General features: G+C 40.8%; 1 protein-coding gene across 2 annotated transcripts in view; it reads right to left on the reverse strand.

Annotated features, from left to right (window-relative positions):
* Positions 1-6183: 6183 nt before the first annotated feature.
* ccser1 (coiled-coil serine-rich protein 1) overlaps positions 6184-17735 on the reverse strand; it is a 1301473-nt gene continuing 1289921 nt past the window's right edge. The window contains exon 10 of one of the 2 annotated variants that reach the window (XM_087979948.1): positions 6184-7836. In XM_087979948.1, the coding sequence (XP_087836074.1) occupies positions 7600-7836 (237 nt within the window). In that variant the 3' untranslated portion in view covers positions 6184-7599. The remainder of the gene's footprint in view (positions 7837-17735) is intronic. The other variant, XM_087979953.1, reaches the window with a different exon arrangement.

Consider the following 17735-nt stretch of genomic DNA (forward strand, 5'->3'; position numbering starts at 1 on the left):
TAACTTGAAGCTGAGGCTATTCTCCTCTTTAGCAAATTTGGAAGGGCCAGCTCACCTCTTGAAAGAAAGTTGACTGCTAGATCTTTCCCCCACCTTAAAAGATAAACTACATGTTAGTCACTTGTAATCAATTTCCTAATTTTTCCTAATGAGGTCTGCTGCCCACACACATCTCTCACACATTGAAATCATGCCTGTAATGCAGCAAGCCAAACTAATGTCAATTCATGTTCTCTTTACTAATAGCCTTCATTTCTCTTCCACTTTATAAGTTTGTTTAATTTTCCTTTAAAAGTTATAATGGTCTTTGATTCTAAGACAAGATGTTCCTGCAAATGTCTTTCCCCCTTTAATTAGTGACAATTTAAATTGATGGACCATCATCAATGTCTTTCCCCAGTCACTCTCAAAACACTTCAACATTTCAAAAAAATGTTTTATTGAATCTCTTCTTCCTCTGTACCAGTCGCACATCAAATTCAATAGAGACATGCAAAGAGTCTTATCTGAAAGCACTGGCTGATCCCTCTGTGCCTCTGTTTAGGTTTCCTGTTGCATAATCATCCAATCAGTTTAAGAAAGTTTAGGTACCTCTGCTGAAATAGCTGATCTACCAGGACTAGAATTGGTCTCAGGTAAGTTGGAGACATGGACACCAGCATTGGATTGAATTTGCCAGCATGTATCTCGCCATTAAATAATCCTCCAGTAGAAAGGTGCCCACCATAATAATTGTCACTTGGAAAAGACTGGGATAGGTGGAGTGCAGGCTAGCACAGTTTCGGGAATAGGAAATTTTGATGGGGTGTAAAATTGGAGTGATTGACAGCATACTGAGAGGTTGCCTCCAATCTGCCAATCTCTACATTTCAGTGCAGCACGCTTGGCTGTACCTAAACAATGCCTTCAGGAGAGAATCAGCTTAAATCCATCACCTAGAGGATGCTGGCTTAATTTCTACAAATCTAGTTCATGGTCCACAAGTTTCCCAACATTCCTGGAACTCGCTGCTGAGACCAATGTGGATGTTGAAGGGGCTGGAATATCAGCAAATTATGCCAATAAAATACTGTTTGTTGGTAGATCCTTTATTGTGGGTAAGGGTTCGTACACAGTACTAATGCTGAGAGTTTTTGAAGGTGCTATCCATGCTTTAGTATTCTGCAGGTATGATGGAGTTCTGATGCATTACATCAGCCTTGGATCATACTATTACTTGCTATAATTGGATCGCAAGATGGGGCCTTGATGTCAGAAACCCAGTAGCAGCATGAGCAGGAGCTCCAGCATGGGTATCTGCAGCAGCCTGCTGGTTACAGAGCTGTACTCTTCAGAGGACTGACCCAGTGCATGGTGTCTAAAGGGAGAGGATGAGCCTGGTTGCACTGGCTGGGCACTACTGTTCCAGGAGGTTCTGCAGGCCGGGTGAGGTAGTGACAGAGATGTGCAGCTGGAAGTGGGGTGGGGGGGGGGCGTGCTCACTTTTCCAGCAGCCCCCCCTTCCCCCCCCCTCCCCCCCTCACTTTTCCAGCAACCCCCCCTCTCTCTCTCTCTCTTTCTCTCTCTCTCCCCCCCTCTCGCACCCCCCGCAACCCGCCCCTCCCCCCCCGCCCTTATAATCCCAAGGACAGATCCTGGAAGAAAATTTTAAGGTTGAATCAATAAGTGTTGGTAGTAGAATGGACTGGCTGTTTTATTTGTTTTTTAACTACAATGTGTTTGCATGATTTATGGCAGAAGAAACATCTTCTTATTTTACTATTGAATTATGAAGTCTTCCTCACTTGTGAAATAGATTTCACATTCTGTCTATCTCGACTTTGTATCATATACCCTGCGTTATGCATAGTTAAAAGGATATTTGACAGAACCCAAATCAGAGATGTGCTCCACTTTTCTTCCAACATCTTTTCTCATTCAAGCAAAGACATTCACATTTTAGCAATGTTTAAACATATAATTCAGTCACAGCTTTATTTAGCTCTTCTGTTGCATCTGTCTAATTATTGCAACTTAATTTTAGTTAGAGAGAAAATAATGTTGGTTGTGATGTACTTAACTAATGATTAACCAAATAAAAGATTAAAATGTTGCAGATGTCTGGAGTTATTTAGTAAATTAGCAGATTAATAATGAAAGCCCTGCTTTAGTACAGACAAGGATAGGCTATTATCATTTTACCAGTTACAGCTGTTGGGAATCACATGACAGAATTACTTCACTTACACCATCCATCTCTGTTAGCAAAACAAGGGAAATTTTTAATCTCTGGTATCTCGAACTGTTCGATGTGAAGCCCTGTTGCCCAGAGGCTATCTGATCTGAGACTCCAAACAGAGGACTCCAGCGAGAAGCTCTGTACAAAATTGTCGAAGGGAACAATCGACATGTTTGAGAAATAGTTCAGGAAAAGTGATAAATAGTCAAAGTCCAGAAGGCTGTGACCAACTCATCCTTGTGGTTGAACAGGGAACCAATAATAAATTGACACAGATTCGACAAAAGGCACACTGAGATGTTCTTGTTATATGTAGTGGTGCCGAGACAAAAGTGTCTACTCATACAGCCAAATGTCTCCAGGCAGGTTTTTGCTGAGCTTAATTTAAGGCATCTGAGTATTTGTAAAAGTGATAGTGAGGTGGTTATACTGTCATAGAAACTTAACACTTGTTGCTTGGAGGGGTAGGGGTAAGAAAGCCTTACCTGATTTGGCTCCTGCTTTGCACTAACACGGCTGACTCCTGAGAGCCCTCTGGACTTGTCTATTAAGCTACAAAAGTGTCACCAACCATTTAGATTGAACAAGAACTGGGCAATCAAGGGTGAGAAATAATTTACCGTCTTGTCAGTGATACCTCCCCTCCAGACAATTCTTTTTAAAATGATTAATCTCTATGTCAAACCAAAAGAGCAAATATACCAATTAATTCTCATGACAAGTACCTGATTGATCAAAGTGTTACTATGATCAAAGCATGCAATATGATACCTGACTGATGAATGATGAGTACCTGAAAATGGGATGTGCCTTAAACCTTTTTTTCAATGTTATTGGAGTTGTTTCCAACATTGAAGAAACATTTCAGATTTCAGATCATTTTTGAAAAGGACCATTGAGGACCCGAGGAGATATTTTTCTGATATATCAAGTTGTTATGATCCAGAGTTTACTCCTGAAATGTTGGAAACTGATTTGTTATCATAGAATCTTGTCAGTGCATAAAGAGGCCATTTAGCCCATTAAATGTGCTCTGACCCTCCTAAAGAGCATTCCGCCCAGACCTATCCACCAACCCTATCCCTGGAACCCTGCATTTCCCACAGCTAACCCACCCAGCCTGCACAACCCTGGACACTACAGACAATTTAGCATAGCTAATCCACCTAGCCTGCACAACTCTGGACTGTGGGAGGAAGCCCGAGCACCCAGCAGAAATCCACACAGACTCTGGGAGCACGTGCAAACCCCGCACAGACAGCCATCCAAGGCTGGAATCGAACCCAGGTCCCTGGTGCTGTGAGGCAGCAGGGCTAGACACTGCCACCCAGTTTTCAGCTGGGGATCTATGCCCTATAAATTCTTGATTTGGAGGTGCCAGTGTTGGACTGGGGTGTACAAAGTTAAAAATCGCAACACCAGGTTATAGTCCAACAGATTTATTTGGAAGCACTAACTTTTGGAGCGCTGATCCTTCATCCTATCGCATACTCCACAACCACCTGATGAAGGAGCAGTGCTCTGAAAGCTAATGCTTCCAAATATACCTGTTGGACTATAACCCTGGTGTTGTGATTTTTTAAACTTTCTATAAATTCTTGCTTTCCAGATAATGTGGAAACTGTGGAGTAGTGAACCTAATTAGATATCTCTTTCAAAATGCCAGTGTATGCGCAATGTGTTAAATGGTCTGTTTCTATTCTAATTTGTAACAATTTTTGGCTGAACAGCTACACTGTATACCACATCCTTACTGTTTAAAGGGATCACTGTAAGATTTCCAAATGAAGAGCTATGACTTTATCAGCTGTTGCAAGGTGCGTGGAAAGACTGTACTGTGTGTCACCAGAGAAACCTGGAAAAGACTTTACATTCCTAAAGGCATGGTGCTGGATTTTGTTGAATCAGATCTGTCCACAGAGAGTCTGGGGTGGCACGATGGCTCAGTGGTTAGCACTGCTGCCTCTCAACGCCAGGGACCTGGGTTTGATTTCCACCCTCGGGTGACTGTCTCTCTATGTGGAGTTTGCACATTCTCCCCGTGTCTGCGTGGGTTTCCTCCCACAGTCAAAGATGTGCAGATCTGGTGAATTGGCTGTGCTAAATGCTCATAGCGTTCAGGGATGTGTAGGTTAGGTAGCTGCATTAGTCAGGGGTAAATGGGTCTGAGTGGGTTAATTTTCAGAGGGTGGATGTGGACTTGAGGGGCCTGTTTCCACACTGTACAGATTCTAAGATTTCTGCTTAATGGGAGAATAATAATTACAGTTACACTGTCAGGGGCTGAGAGAACAGAATCACAGAATTGTTATGGCACTGAAGGTGATCATTTGGCCCATCGTGCTTGCACTGACTCTTCAAACACACTTTGGCACTGGTTAACAATCTCCTGCTTTACCCATACCCTGCACACTGTTTTAACCAAATAATCACCTTCTTGAGTACCTTTAAATTGACCTACCTCAGCCAAATTTCAGGCAGTGTATTCTATACCCCAACTGAATAAAATGAACATAAGTTAATGGAATGTAAATAAGCAAGATTGAAGCCTATAAGATTATTAACAGGAAAAGACAAGGTAGATACAGATAAACTATTTCCATTGTTTGAGGATTCAAGAACTGGGGGCATAGTAAGAACTAGAGCCAGACTGTTCAGGACACACTCTGGGTGGTAGATATTTGAAACCCTCCCCACAAATGGCAGTGGATGCGAGATCAATTATTAATGTTAAATCTGAGAGCGATCGATTTTAGTTAATCAAAGGTTTTAAGAGATATGGGCCAAAGGCAGGCTTATGAAGATTGGCCATGGATGCCATGATATCATCAAATGGTGGAACAGTCTCAACAGGCTGAGTGGCCTACTCCTGTTCCTATCTATAACTATTTGCTGTATGAAAAAAGAAATTTGTTCTGATATCATCCTTTTGCACATCCCTAGGAAAATATGCCGCCTCATTTTTCCTTTTTGAGTGGAAACAGATTCTCTCTACCTACACCATATAGCAACTCGTGATTTTGAAATTTTTTTTTAATCAAATTTCCTCTCAAGCTTCTCCCCAAGAAGAACTATGTCAACTTCTACCTGATCTCGTAAATGAAGTTTCTTATTCCTGGAACCATTTGTGGAAATTGCTTGTCTACTCTCTCTCTCTTTTTCACAACCATACAGTCCTCCAGTTGAGGTCTCACAAGTGAACTTACATAAGATCAGCATCACTTCCTTGCACTTGGAGTACAGCCTATTGAGGGGAGAAGCTCCAAGGAAGGAAAGATCTCCTATTAGAAGACCATCCACACTAAGGGTTTTCAGAGAGCCCTCGCTGTCCTGACATACACTTTACCTCCAACTTACTATCGAGGGCCCGATAAGTGGTTGAAAATCACGGTGAGACCACAAATCTAGCCTATTTTAACTGCTTTCAGCTCTTAGAAAAGAATCTTTTTAAATCCTATTGACATGGTAATATATTTAGCATACCTGACTTGTGACGTGAACCTGCCAATGCTTCCCTTTTTTGTTTTAGTCACTCCCTGCAGTTTACCTATGATCCCTTTCCTGGTTGTGATGAAGAATTTGTACCTGAGAGGTTCATGTCTCCTTACTCCACTTAAATGTTTATCTACCTCCTGTCTACTGTGCATTTCTTTTTTAATGGTTCTCTTTCCTTATAGTGAGTCATCAAATAAATATTTCTCCTTCGAGATAATAATGCAAATTCATAACATCTTCAGTTGATTTAGTCAGTGGTTTTATAATTCCCTCATTAAAGAAGCAGACTTTCTCTGGACAGGTCTGACTCAACAAAATCCAGCACCATGCCTTTTGGAATGTAAAATCTCTTCCAGGCTTCCGCCATGACATTCAGCACAGTCTTTCCACCCACTCTGTAACATCTTTGAGTAAGGGAGCTTAAAAGGTCCTTGTGGACTATGATTATGAGCTGACAATGCAGCTTACAATAACCCCAAACGTTTAGGGTAGTGCAGATGAATGGAGACATATTACCATAATAGTGAAAAGTATACAGTCCAACATATTATTGGGATCTTGCATTGAAGTTCTTACTGTACAAAGATAAAGAAATATTCTCATCATATCTGTAATGTATTGAATATCACATTGTACATTTTAGCTGCTTGAGGCTACCATTCACAAGTACTTGTGGATGAACTGTGCTCAAAGGTGAGAGTATTAGATAATTAAGGCTCCATGTTTTACAGGTTGTGCAGTTCTAAATGCATTTTGTTGAATGTGTAATTGTTTCTGTCCCAAGATCTTCACATGGATAACATTCTGACAGGGTCAAATGCATGCTAGTTGTGGAACCATGAAATTAAAGCTGATTTTGTAAAATTGCAATAATTGATTAAAAGAGTTAGCAATTATAAAGTACATTTTATGACCCGAGGTTCTGCCAAAGTGCTTTACAGTCAATGGAATAGGTTTGAAGTGTTGTCATAATCGTAATGTGGGAAACACTGGCCAAGTCTTTCTCCAGTCCCAGCAAACAGCAGTGTGATAGTTCTAAAGAAGATTGTTTTGTCATTATCATGGAGCCTTAATTATCTAATACTCTTTCCTCTGAGCACAGTTCATCCACAGGTACTTGTGAATGGTAGCCTCAAGCAGATAAAGACTGGCCAGGACACAGATATCCGAATTCAAGAGAAGGCAGAATGACAGTTCAAGATTTCTCAGTTCTCTGACAGTCCAGGTCTCCCTCATAACCACACTAGAAGATCAGCCCTAACTCCAGAGCTCAAGATATTCCTTTTTTTGTTAGAAGAACTTCAACATAAAATAGTTCTGCAGGATGCACAAACATAAGTTGTTTACTCTGGCACAGAACTCCAGTAAAAAGACTCAATTCTAATATTTGAGCCAGACCACTCAGGAGTACAAACAGAATGTATGTCTTCACACCTCGAGCAATGATGTCTGGAACTTACCCACTCTAAAAGATTTTGGCTGTTCAGTTAATTGATGCTTTCGAGGTAGAATTCCATTTTTTTTTAAAAGCTGGTTTGTATCTAGGCACTTGGGAAAAGTAGGTGGATATTTTATTTCAATCTGTTCAGGGATGTTATGACAAACTTTTGGAGCAGGTGGGACTTGAGCCCAGAAGTAAGAACACTCCCATTGCACCACAAGAACCTTTGGAAAAGTTGGTTAACTTGGTCAAGATAGGGTTGAATGAATGTGTAGTTCAGCCTTTTGAGGTATGGTCTCTCATTACTGAAAGCTCAGTAGTCATGTGATTGTACAGTGTCAGAAAGTTGTAGAACTTGTACAGCCAAGAGCATGCTGCTTTATAGCCTTATGTATCATGTATAGATTGTTAATTGATTAAGCAAAGTTCACTAACAATCTATGCATCATAGTAAGGCTATAGAGCACATCAGAAAATGGTGGAATATGCTCAAGTGTCTGTATAGTCTGTTCCTCTTCCAAGATTCTTGCTGCCATATGTTCCAACGTTGACTCAGTCTCTTATATTGGACATTGAAACAAACTGCTGTTAGCTTCTGTTGATGATGCATGCTTCCTTCAGCCTTGTGGTGAAGCCTCCAAGTTAGTGTGTTGCCATTGAATCCCTGAAAGCCCTGTCTAGTCTGCAGGGAAAATAAATCAGAATACACTGAGAACATAATAATGAAAAATCTCTTTCATATATTTGTCCAATAATAGTTTCGCTTATGATACATCAAAGGTAATTTGACAGCTATAGACAATTCAGTAATAAATATATTTTTCAAGTTATCATGTAGGAACCACTGTACATAAAATGCCAAGGAGTAAGTAACAATTTTCTGGAAGTGATTTAACAACAGTCAGGAAAACCACAGAGGATTTCAAGAAAACTTTAAAGCTGTCTTTAAGGTTTCCTAGAAGGATATACAAAAGCTCATTAACACACTTAATCCTACTCAAATTATATTGAAGGAATTGTGTATGTCACATCATGCAGAGGGATGGAGCACATTGTAAAATTCAAAAATCAAAACTGCTCTTAAAGGCTGATTCTAATAAACATATTTGTGCTTGCTTTATTTTTGTTTTGAGCTGTTTTTTTTGTCTCTGCTATATGTTTTCTGAATCAGAGCTATAGGAAATGTTAACACAAAAAGTCTGCAAATTAGTCTAATATCTGGAAAAGTGAAGCTTTAAATATTTGCTGTAAAAGGAAGATGGGTAAAGAAAGTTGATCTGAAAGAGGATTCTCAGGATGCCTAATTTTATTGATACATGAGTGACACTTAGGAATTTGGAGAATTGGGGATCTTCAAAAGGACACTGACAAGTTGCGCAGAAAAGTGGCAGAAAATTTGATTTGATTTTCTATTGTCACATGGATATGGGTGCAGTGAAAAGTTTTTTGTTTTGCATACCATACATAGTGCATTATGGTAATAGAACACAGTGAGGAACACAATGACATGGCAGCAGAGAAGGTGCACAAAGAACAAGATCAACATTAAATTTAAAATTTGGGCGATCTAATAGCAGTGGGGAATAAGCTGTTCTGGAATCTACTGGAGTATGTATTTAAGCTTTTGTATTTACTGCAAAACAGAATAGGTTGAAAAAGATTATAACAGGTTGGAGGGTCTTTGATGTTGGCTGCCTTTCTGAAGTAGTGAGAAGTATAGATGGAGTCAATGGATGGAAGGTTGGCTTGCATGATGGACTAGACTGTGTTCGTCACTCTGCCCGGAAGGAAGAAATGACAGAGTTGTTGCTGTACCAAGCTATGATGCATCTGGACAGAATGCTTTCTGTAGTGCATTTATAAAGATTCTCTCTGGTAAGAATCTTCACAGATGTTCCTGATTTCCTTCGCCTCTTGAGGTAGTAGAGGCATTGGGGTGTTTTCTTGACCGTCGCATCAATGTGGGTGAATAAGAACTGATTATTGGTGATCTTTTCATTTTGCTGATATTGAGGGAGAGATTGTTATCTTTACACCATGTCACCAAGCATTTTATCTCTTTCCTGTATTCTGTCACGTCATTGTTTGAGATCCAATCTACAATGATGGTGTCGTCAGTGGAGTTGTAGATGAAGTTAGGATGAACTTTAGCCACACGGAAGTGTACAGGGAGGACAGTAAAAGGCTGAATATGCAGCCATGTAGGGCACTGGTGTTGACAATTGGCGTGGAGGAGGTGCTGTTGCCTATTTTCACTGTGCTCTGTGGGTCAGGAAGTAAGGGATCCAGTTACAGAGGGTGGAGAAGAGACCTAGGTCTCAGAATTAGGACATTAGTTTGGTTGGACTTATTAACTACAGCCCTGGCTTCAACACTAAGTAGGAGCCTGACATTGGTGTCTTTGTTATCCAGATGTTGCAGGGATAAGTGTGGGGACAGGGAGATGGAATCTGCCATGGGCCTGTTGAGACGATAGGTGAGTTGCAGGGATTCAAGGCAGGCTGGGAGACGAGAGTTAATATGAGCCGTGACTAACATCTCAAAGCAGTTCATAATTATGGAGGCCAGAGCCACTGAATGGTAGTCATTGAGGCGCGCTTCATGAGTTTTCTTTAGTACGAGGATGATGGTGGCATATTGAAGCAGATGGGGACTTCAGATTGTAGTAAGGAGAGGTTAAAAATGTCAGTAAATCCTGCCAGGATCTGAGTACAAGGCCAGGGATTCTATCTTGGCCAGTCACCTTTCTCTGGGTTCTGTTGGAATTTCAATGTAAAGTGAGGTGACGTATTTTTGGTTGAAAGAAAACAGACTGTATAAAACAAAGGCCACTATTCTCAAGGATGTGCAGGAGCAGAGAGACCTAAGTGTATGTAAGGAAATGGGTGGAGAGAGTAGTCAGTGAAGCATCTAGTAATCCAGGCTTCATTAATGGTGGCACAAATTACAAGAGCAGGAAGTTTGTACTGAACCTGTCAAAGGCATTAGTTAGACATCAGCTAGCGTAGGGTGTACAGTTCTGGATACCACACTTTATGAAGGATGTGAATGTGTTGGAGGTGTATGCAGTGGAGATTTGAGAATGGCTTCAGGAATAATTTTTAGTTATGAAGATGGAAATAAGTTGGAGGCCATTTTCTTGGGAGAGGAGATTTGATTGAAATTTTGAAAAATCATGAAAGATCTTGTTAGTGTGGACAGGGAGAACAGTTCCCAACAGGGGAGGATCAAGAATGAAATTATTAATTTTTTAAAAATTATGAAAATGATTTTCAAAAAAAACAAAAGTGAGTAAGTGACACCTTTTTCACCGAGCAAGTGAATGCATCGCCATGAAGGGGCAAATATTTGGCAAATGCAATATATTGTGAAGAAATGTGAGGTGATCCACTTTGGTAGTAAAAATAGGAAGGCAGATTATTATTGGAATGGTAGCAGTTTAGGAAAAGGTGAGGTGCAATGAGACCTGGGTGTCATGGTGGAACAATTGCTGAAGGTTGGTATGCAGGTGCAGCAGCCAGTGAGGAAAGCTATTGGCATGCTGGCCTTCATCGTGAGAGGATTTGAGTATCAGAGTAAGGATATCTTGCTGCAGTTATACAGGGCCTTGGTGAGGCCACACCTTGAGGGTTGTGTGCAGGTTTAGTCTCCTAGTCTGAGACAAGACATTCTTGCTATTGAGGGAGTCCAGCGATGGTTCACCAGACTGATTCCCCGGATGGCAGTACTGACATATGAGGAAAAACTGGATCGACTGGACTTGTATTCACTGGAATTTAGAAGAATTGAGGAGGGAACTCATGGAAGCATAAAATCCTGATGGGAGTGGACAGACTCTATGTGGGAAGAATATTCCCGATATTGAAGTACAGAATTAGGGGTCCTAGTCTAAGAATAAGGGGTAAGCCATTCAGGACTGAGATAGAGTCATAGAGATGTACAGCACGGAAACAGACCCTTTAGTCCAACCCGTCCATGCTGACCAGATATCCCAACCCAATATAGTCCCACATGCCAGCACCCGGCCCATATCCCTCCAAACCCTTCCTATTCGTATACCCATCTAAATGCCTCTTAAATTTTGCTATTGTACCAGCCCTCCACCACATCCTCTGGCAGCTCATTCCATATACATACCACCCTCTGTGCGAAAAAGTTGCCCCTGAGTCTCTTTTATATCTTTCCCCTCTCACCCTAAACCGATACCCTCTAGTTATGGACTCCCTGACCCCAGGGAAAAGACTTTGCCTATTTACCCTATCCATGCCCCTCATAATTTTGTAAACCTGTATAAGGTCACCCCTCAGCCTCCGACGCTCCAGGGGAAACAGCCCCAGCCTGTTCAGCCTCTCCCTATAGCTCAAATCCCCCAACTCTGGCAACATCCTTGTAAATCTTTTCTGAACCCTTTCAAGTTTCACAACATCTTTCCAATAGGAAGGAGACCAGAATTGCACGCAATATTCCAACAGTGGCCTAACCAACATCCTGTACAGCTGCAACATGACCTCCCAACTCCTGTACTCAATACTCTGATCAACGAAAGGAAGCATACCAAATGCCTCCTTCACTACTTTATCTAGCTGTGACTTCTTCACTTTCAAGGAGATATGAACTCTAAGGTCCCTTTGTTCAGCAACACTCTTTAGGACCTTACCATTAAGTGTATAAGTCCTGCTAAGATTTGTTTTCCCAAAATGCAGCACCTTCCTTTTATCTGAATTAAATTCCATCTGCTACTTCTCAGCCCATTGGATCATCTGGTCAAGTTCCTGTTGTAATCTGAGGTAATCCTCTTCACCTCCAATTTTGGTGTCATCTGCAAACTTACTAACTGTGCCTCTTATGCTCACGTCCAAATCATTTATGTAAATGACAAAAAGTAGAGGACCCAGCACCGATCCTTGTGGCACTCCACTGGTCACAGGCCACCAGTCTGAAAAACAACCCTCCACCACCACCCTCTGTCTTCTACCTTTGAGCCAGTTCTGTATCCAAATGGCTAGTTCTTCCTGTATTCCGTGAGATCTAACCTTGCTAATCAGTCTCTCATGGGGAACCTTGTTGATTGCCTTACTGAAGTCCATATAGATCACATCTACCGCTCTGACCTCATCAATCCTCTTTTTTGTTACTTCCTCAGAGCTGTGAACCTATGGAATTCTCTCCCACAGGAAGTTGTTGGGGCCAATTCATTAGATATATTGAGAGTTGGATGTGGCCCTTGCAACTAAATGGATAAAGGGGTATGGAGAGAAATCAGGAGTGGGATACTGAGATTGCATGATGATCCATGATCGTATTGAATGATGGTCCAGGCACAAAGGGCCAAATGGCTTATTACAGCATCTATTTTCTATGTTAACCTAGACTGCTACTTCAAATATCTTAAAGAATGAGAATTATGTCTTGGGGATCTCTTTTTGTTATATATGAATACCACGACTTCCAGAGTGTAAGGACTCCATTCACTATGCGTGTACAATGTTGTAACTGTGTGTCTGCAAACTGCACATATAGAAATCAGGTGGTTTACTGTATTGTCTACTTTATACCTTAGAATGTGTATTACTGTTTTGATGAGTTTCTAAGTGACTGATTATAATTAACATGGCACCCTTTACTACAAACACAAACGGCATCTGGGACCTTGGCCTATGAACAAAAGGGACACGATGCAGTATTGCCACAAGGGCCACCTTCATCCTCAATGAAAACATTCAGTCACATTCCTCTTAATCTTCTGACATGCGAGAAACATTCAAGGGATGAGGGCATCACTGGCTAGGCCAGCATTTGTTGCCCATCCCGAATTATGGGCGGCACGGTGACTTAGTGGTTAGCACTGCTGCCTCCGCACCAAGGACCCAGGTTTAATTCTGGCCTCTGGCAACTGTCTGTGTGAAATTTGCACATTCTCTCTGTGTCTGCTTGGGTTTCCTCCGGGTGCTCCGGTTTTCTCCCACAGTCCAAAGATATGTAGGTCAGGTGAATTGGCCATTCTAAATTGCCCATAGTGTTAGGTGTATTAGTCAGAGGGAAATGGGTCTGGGTGGGTTACTCTTTGGAGGGTCGGTGTGGATCTGTTGGGCCGAGGGCCTGTTTCCACACTGTAGGGAATCTAATCTTAAAAAAAATTGCCCAGAGAGCAGTTGAGTCTACCATGTCACTGTGGATCTGGAGTCACGTGGCCAGACCAGTAAGGATGACAGATTTCCTTACCTAAAAGACATTAGTGATCCAGGTGGGATTTTCCTGACAATTAACAATGGATTCATGGTCACAATTAATCTCTTTTTTTTCTCATTGAATTCAAATTCCACCATCTGCCACTGTGGGACTTGAACCTGAGTTTCTGGATAAATAATCTAATAATAACACTCTGCCGTTGCCTCCCCGCAAAGAAACATAGAAATAGAATGACAAACAAGAATTAGTGCAGGTTTAGGTGCATGAATTTGGAAGTGTTATTGCAAAGTCTAAACTGATTGTGTACATAGACAGCAGTGTTAATTTCTCTGAATGTAACTTAGTGAAACAAATTGCTGAAATGAGACATCTACTCAGTGAAGGTACTTTGGGAACACATCTTAATGAGGTACCTGAGGATGCTGGGCAAGGTAGTGCCTTCAATCTGGAAGCAAGATTTGTTTTTTTTCCCCTTTGTTTTCCATTTTAAAGAAAATACAATCAGTGTGATGGGCATCATGTTCTACTTCCCCTCCAGTCTTTGCTAAGAGGTATTCTCTTCAGAATTGCATCAGGACTTAGGAATTTTCTAAACATCCAGACACAAAGCTTTGAAATGTAGGGGGTCTGCTCTTCCAGTCCTGTGGGTCTCATTATATTTGAATGATTAATCACAACTTCAGGAAATATCTATGCTCACTAATTAATTATCCCAATACTTGAGTTTGAGTGATCATCATTGGAATATAATTTGTTACATAATTTTAAAGTAAATGCCATAAAGACTTCCTGATGTTAGTATGCAAGATAGGTGATGGCATCTCAGGCTACTTGGGTGTTTAACAAAAATTGAGAGGTTGTTGCCTGGCCCTTTCCAAGAACATGTCTTCCACAAATTGGTTGTTGCACCCAATTGAGAGAGAAACCATGTAAACACAGAAGATGGGAGCAGGCCATTTGACCCCTTGAGCTTACTCTGGACTCATTACTATCATGGCTAGTCATCAAGCTTCATACTCCAATCCTGCCCTCCCCGTATCCTTTGATCCTGTTAGCCACCAGAGCAAGATCTACCTCCTCCTTAACCATACAATGTTCTGGTCTTGACCACTTCTGTCGTTTTCTAACCTTTTGGGAAGCCAGGTCAGTCTGTGGAGGCATTGATAGGTGCAGAAATCTAAATAATTAGACTCTATGGACTGGATTCTTGCAATGACAGGAGGCCAAAAATGGATCTCCTGCGCCCAAACATAGCACTTACCATTACCATGGGGCAGGATATAGGGAGGTCACATGTCATGCACACATATATGATGGTGCTAGCCACCCATTGAAATCACTAGATGTCTTTTCTCAAATCTGATTTTGATGATCCAGGAAACATAACATGCAGTTATAAAACTGGACAGGATTTGTTTGAAAAGGTAAAGCTCCTTTTTGAAGAGGTAAGATATCCCTTTGGATATGGTCCAGGGCAAATTTTGGAGAGCTCAGGTTCCCTTTCAGATTATTGTTAGGTATCTATCCCTATGGGATTGCTAAAATTAGGTTTCAAGGCATGCAAAAAGGTGTTGAAACTAATTGGAACTGTCAAGAGTCAACGGGAATTGTCAGAAACCACTTTCAAAGGGGGATGTCAAGATGTCTCGGCATCTTAAACCATTTGGGCCTTTAAATCTTTGAAAAATATGTCTGTTAACAAAATCATTATTTACTATTTCAGTCTGTCAGCTGAAGTAACCCGAAAGGCTACGATTACTGATTTCACAGTCTTCCATTATCACTGTAAGGTGCCTTCTAAGTCAGTTTAATTAACAGCTCCAAGTGATTATACATTCTTTTGAAAGTGATTATGATTTCAAATGCTTGTTTATATGAGGAATTATGTACTTGTATAAAATGTTTGTAAGTCATGATGGATAAAAAGAGGAAGGATTTTGAAAGTAATGCTTATTGATGGTTTTTGCACTTAGTGCATTGACATAGTGACAATGTTTAAGGCTCATCTTCCAAGGAGCAGGCCCCCATGCCCAGCAGCTTTTTAATTTGTTCTGGGGTCACCTAGCCTGATTCCCAGAGAACCCAGGCGCCCTCTCCCACCCCAAAATTAAGCTTCCAGACCATTTTCTGATGAGTCAGGTTTTCCGAACTGGAAGATGTCCCAAGCCCACGCTCCGTCCCCAAGTGTGAAAAGACAGGGTTGTGGCTGTAAACCTAAGGGACTGTAAATCCAGATCATAGAAACAAATTTTTTCCATGATATTAAGTTACTCAGTCTAAGCCCTTCCATTCCCTCATCTTGCTCCATTGCTGATGCAGGAAATAATGACCTTCATCTTTACAATAATTATGAAGTTTGGTTCAGTTTCAAAGTCTAAATGTAGTTCATGAGCTGTTCTTAATCACAAATAGTTTGAAGCTGAATTGGGGCCCCAAAATGGAGGGTAGTCAGACCGAAGATGGAACCTAGTTCTCCACTTCCTTTATACTTAGTTAATAATGTCAGTGGGAAGTATCCTGGACTAGGAGTTGGTTTAGTTCAGTTGGTTAGATGGCTGGTTTGGAATGCAGTGTGACAACAGTGTGGATTCAATTCCAACACTGGCAGGGATTACCATGAAGGATTCTTCTCCTCAGCTTCACTGCTAGACATGGTGACCTTCTGGTTAAACCAACACCAGTTATGTCTCTCTAATGAGAGAGCAGCTCGATGGTCTGGTAACACTATATGAACTTTTCTCTTTATCCTACATTATTCCAGAAGTCCACTTTATGTGAGTAAAACTCTCACCAGCTGAGAAGTGGAGTTCAATTAAGATCTTTTGAAGGACTCCATTACTTGAGGGTGTAAACACAATTGATCCTGGGGTAAAACAGACAGAATGCTTGAGGAATGCAGCAGGTCTGTGTTGGCATCTGTGCAGACAAAAACAGTGAATATTTTGAGTCCAGTCTGACGACTTCAGAAATGATCCTGGGGTGGCTTGATTACCAAATTGAAATAATCCAGATTCCTGTTGGAGATTAAGGTGTGTGGAAGAATTGTTTTTCACCTTGGGAAAGAAATCCAAAAGGAACAGAGATAAACAGTGAAAGTTTAAAATACCTGATCACCCATCAGAAGTGGAAGATGCTAGACCTAATGGTTTTTATGCATTTACACAGCAAGGAAATAAGGTGAGCTGGGAATCCTGAGAGGCTGGAAGATTCAAGGGGAATGTCCCTGATAGGTTAGTACAGTTTATTGGGTCAAAGGCCAATTGAAGGTCAAAAGGATGGTAATACGACAAGTGAAATGATCAGAACATGGGTTCAGTTGAAATGTAAATGGTTACAGCAGGATAGCACAGGGAGAGAGGAACGAAAAGTCTAGCAAAATTAAGAAGCTTACCATGGCCTGAGAATGTGATGGAGAAAAGTGGGTAAGCCCAAAGGGTGCATGCCACCACTCAAATATTCAGTAGTCTGCTTTATTGACCTAATTAACAAGGCATCCTTTAACCTCCTAACTGAAGGTCTTATCTATCAAACCCATTTGTCAATGTAAGTGTTTTATATCTCTGCCATCAGATATCTCCTTGTATTCAAGCCTATCTGTGTATTATCTCTGCAGACTTGTAGAGGAAATATTGGGTGATTATTTCGGAAATTGTCTATAACAGTTTGCCTTAGTAATGAAGAGCTGCATGAGACACTATTTGAACTTGATCTCGATAAAATGAGTATTGACATTTCAAGAACTAAAGGATCTGACTACTAATAGTTTGAACAATTCATGAGTTCTTTTGAAATTCTTGAATCAGATAGAAGTCCCATTTTGTCCAAAGTATTAGGTGATTTGCTATTCTACACCCTTGTGTTGATAAAAGGCTTACAGAATTGATTTTAACTTGTCAAGTAAAACTATTGTCATTCAAAATTGAACATTTTTATATGGCGCCTGAATTAGTTCTTGACAAGGGCTATTGACCCATTATGGGCTTCCATATTGTAAAAATGTTTATTTCCACGAAGTACAACATGTATAATGGTAAAACAAAAGGAAATAATTGTCACATTATTAGAGACTTCTAATACTTATTTGGCAGCTACCAAATCAACTAAGTACATTACCACAACTACAGTCACTGTGATACGTAGACTGTTGAATAGAGAGTATGGAAAGCTTCGGGATTTAAAATCACTTAATACAAGGCTAGCTTCCAAAGAACAATGTTGGAAGGAGGAAGATGGCGCAATCAAAATGCTAACTTCTATCAAGCATTCCATAAGATATCCTATTTATATGTAGGCGAGTACCAGGAAATTTCTTCCTTTGTTGTGGGAATAATCCATTGAAACATTTATTTGCATAATTTGCCGTTAATAGTTAAACTTTTTTACAGACTGTCT

The sequence above is a fragment of the Chiloscyllium plagiosum genome, unplaced genomic scaffold, assembly GCF_037043375.1.
Source record: "Chiloscyllium plagiosum isolate Xiang-an unplaced genomic scaffold, Cpla_swu_hap1 HiC_scaffold_36, whole genome shotgun sequence".
NCBI lineage: Eukaryota > Metazoa > Chordata > Chondrichthyes > Orectolobiformes > Hemiscylliidae > Chiloscyllium > Chiloscyllium plagiosum.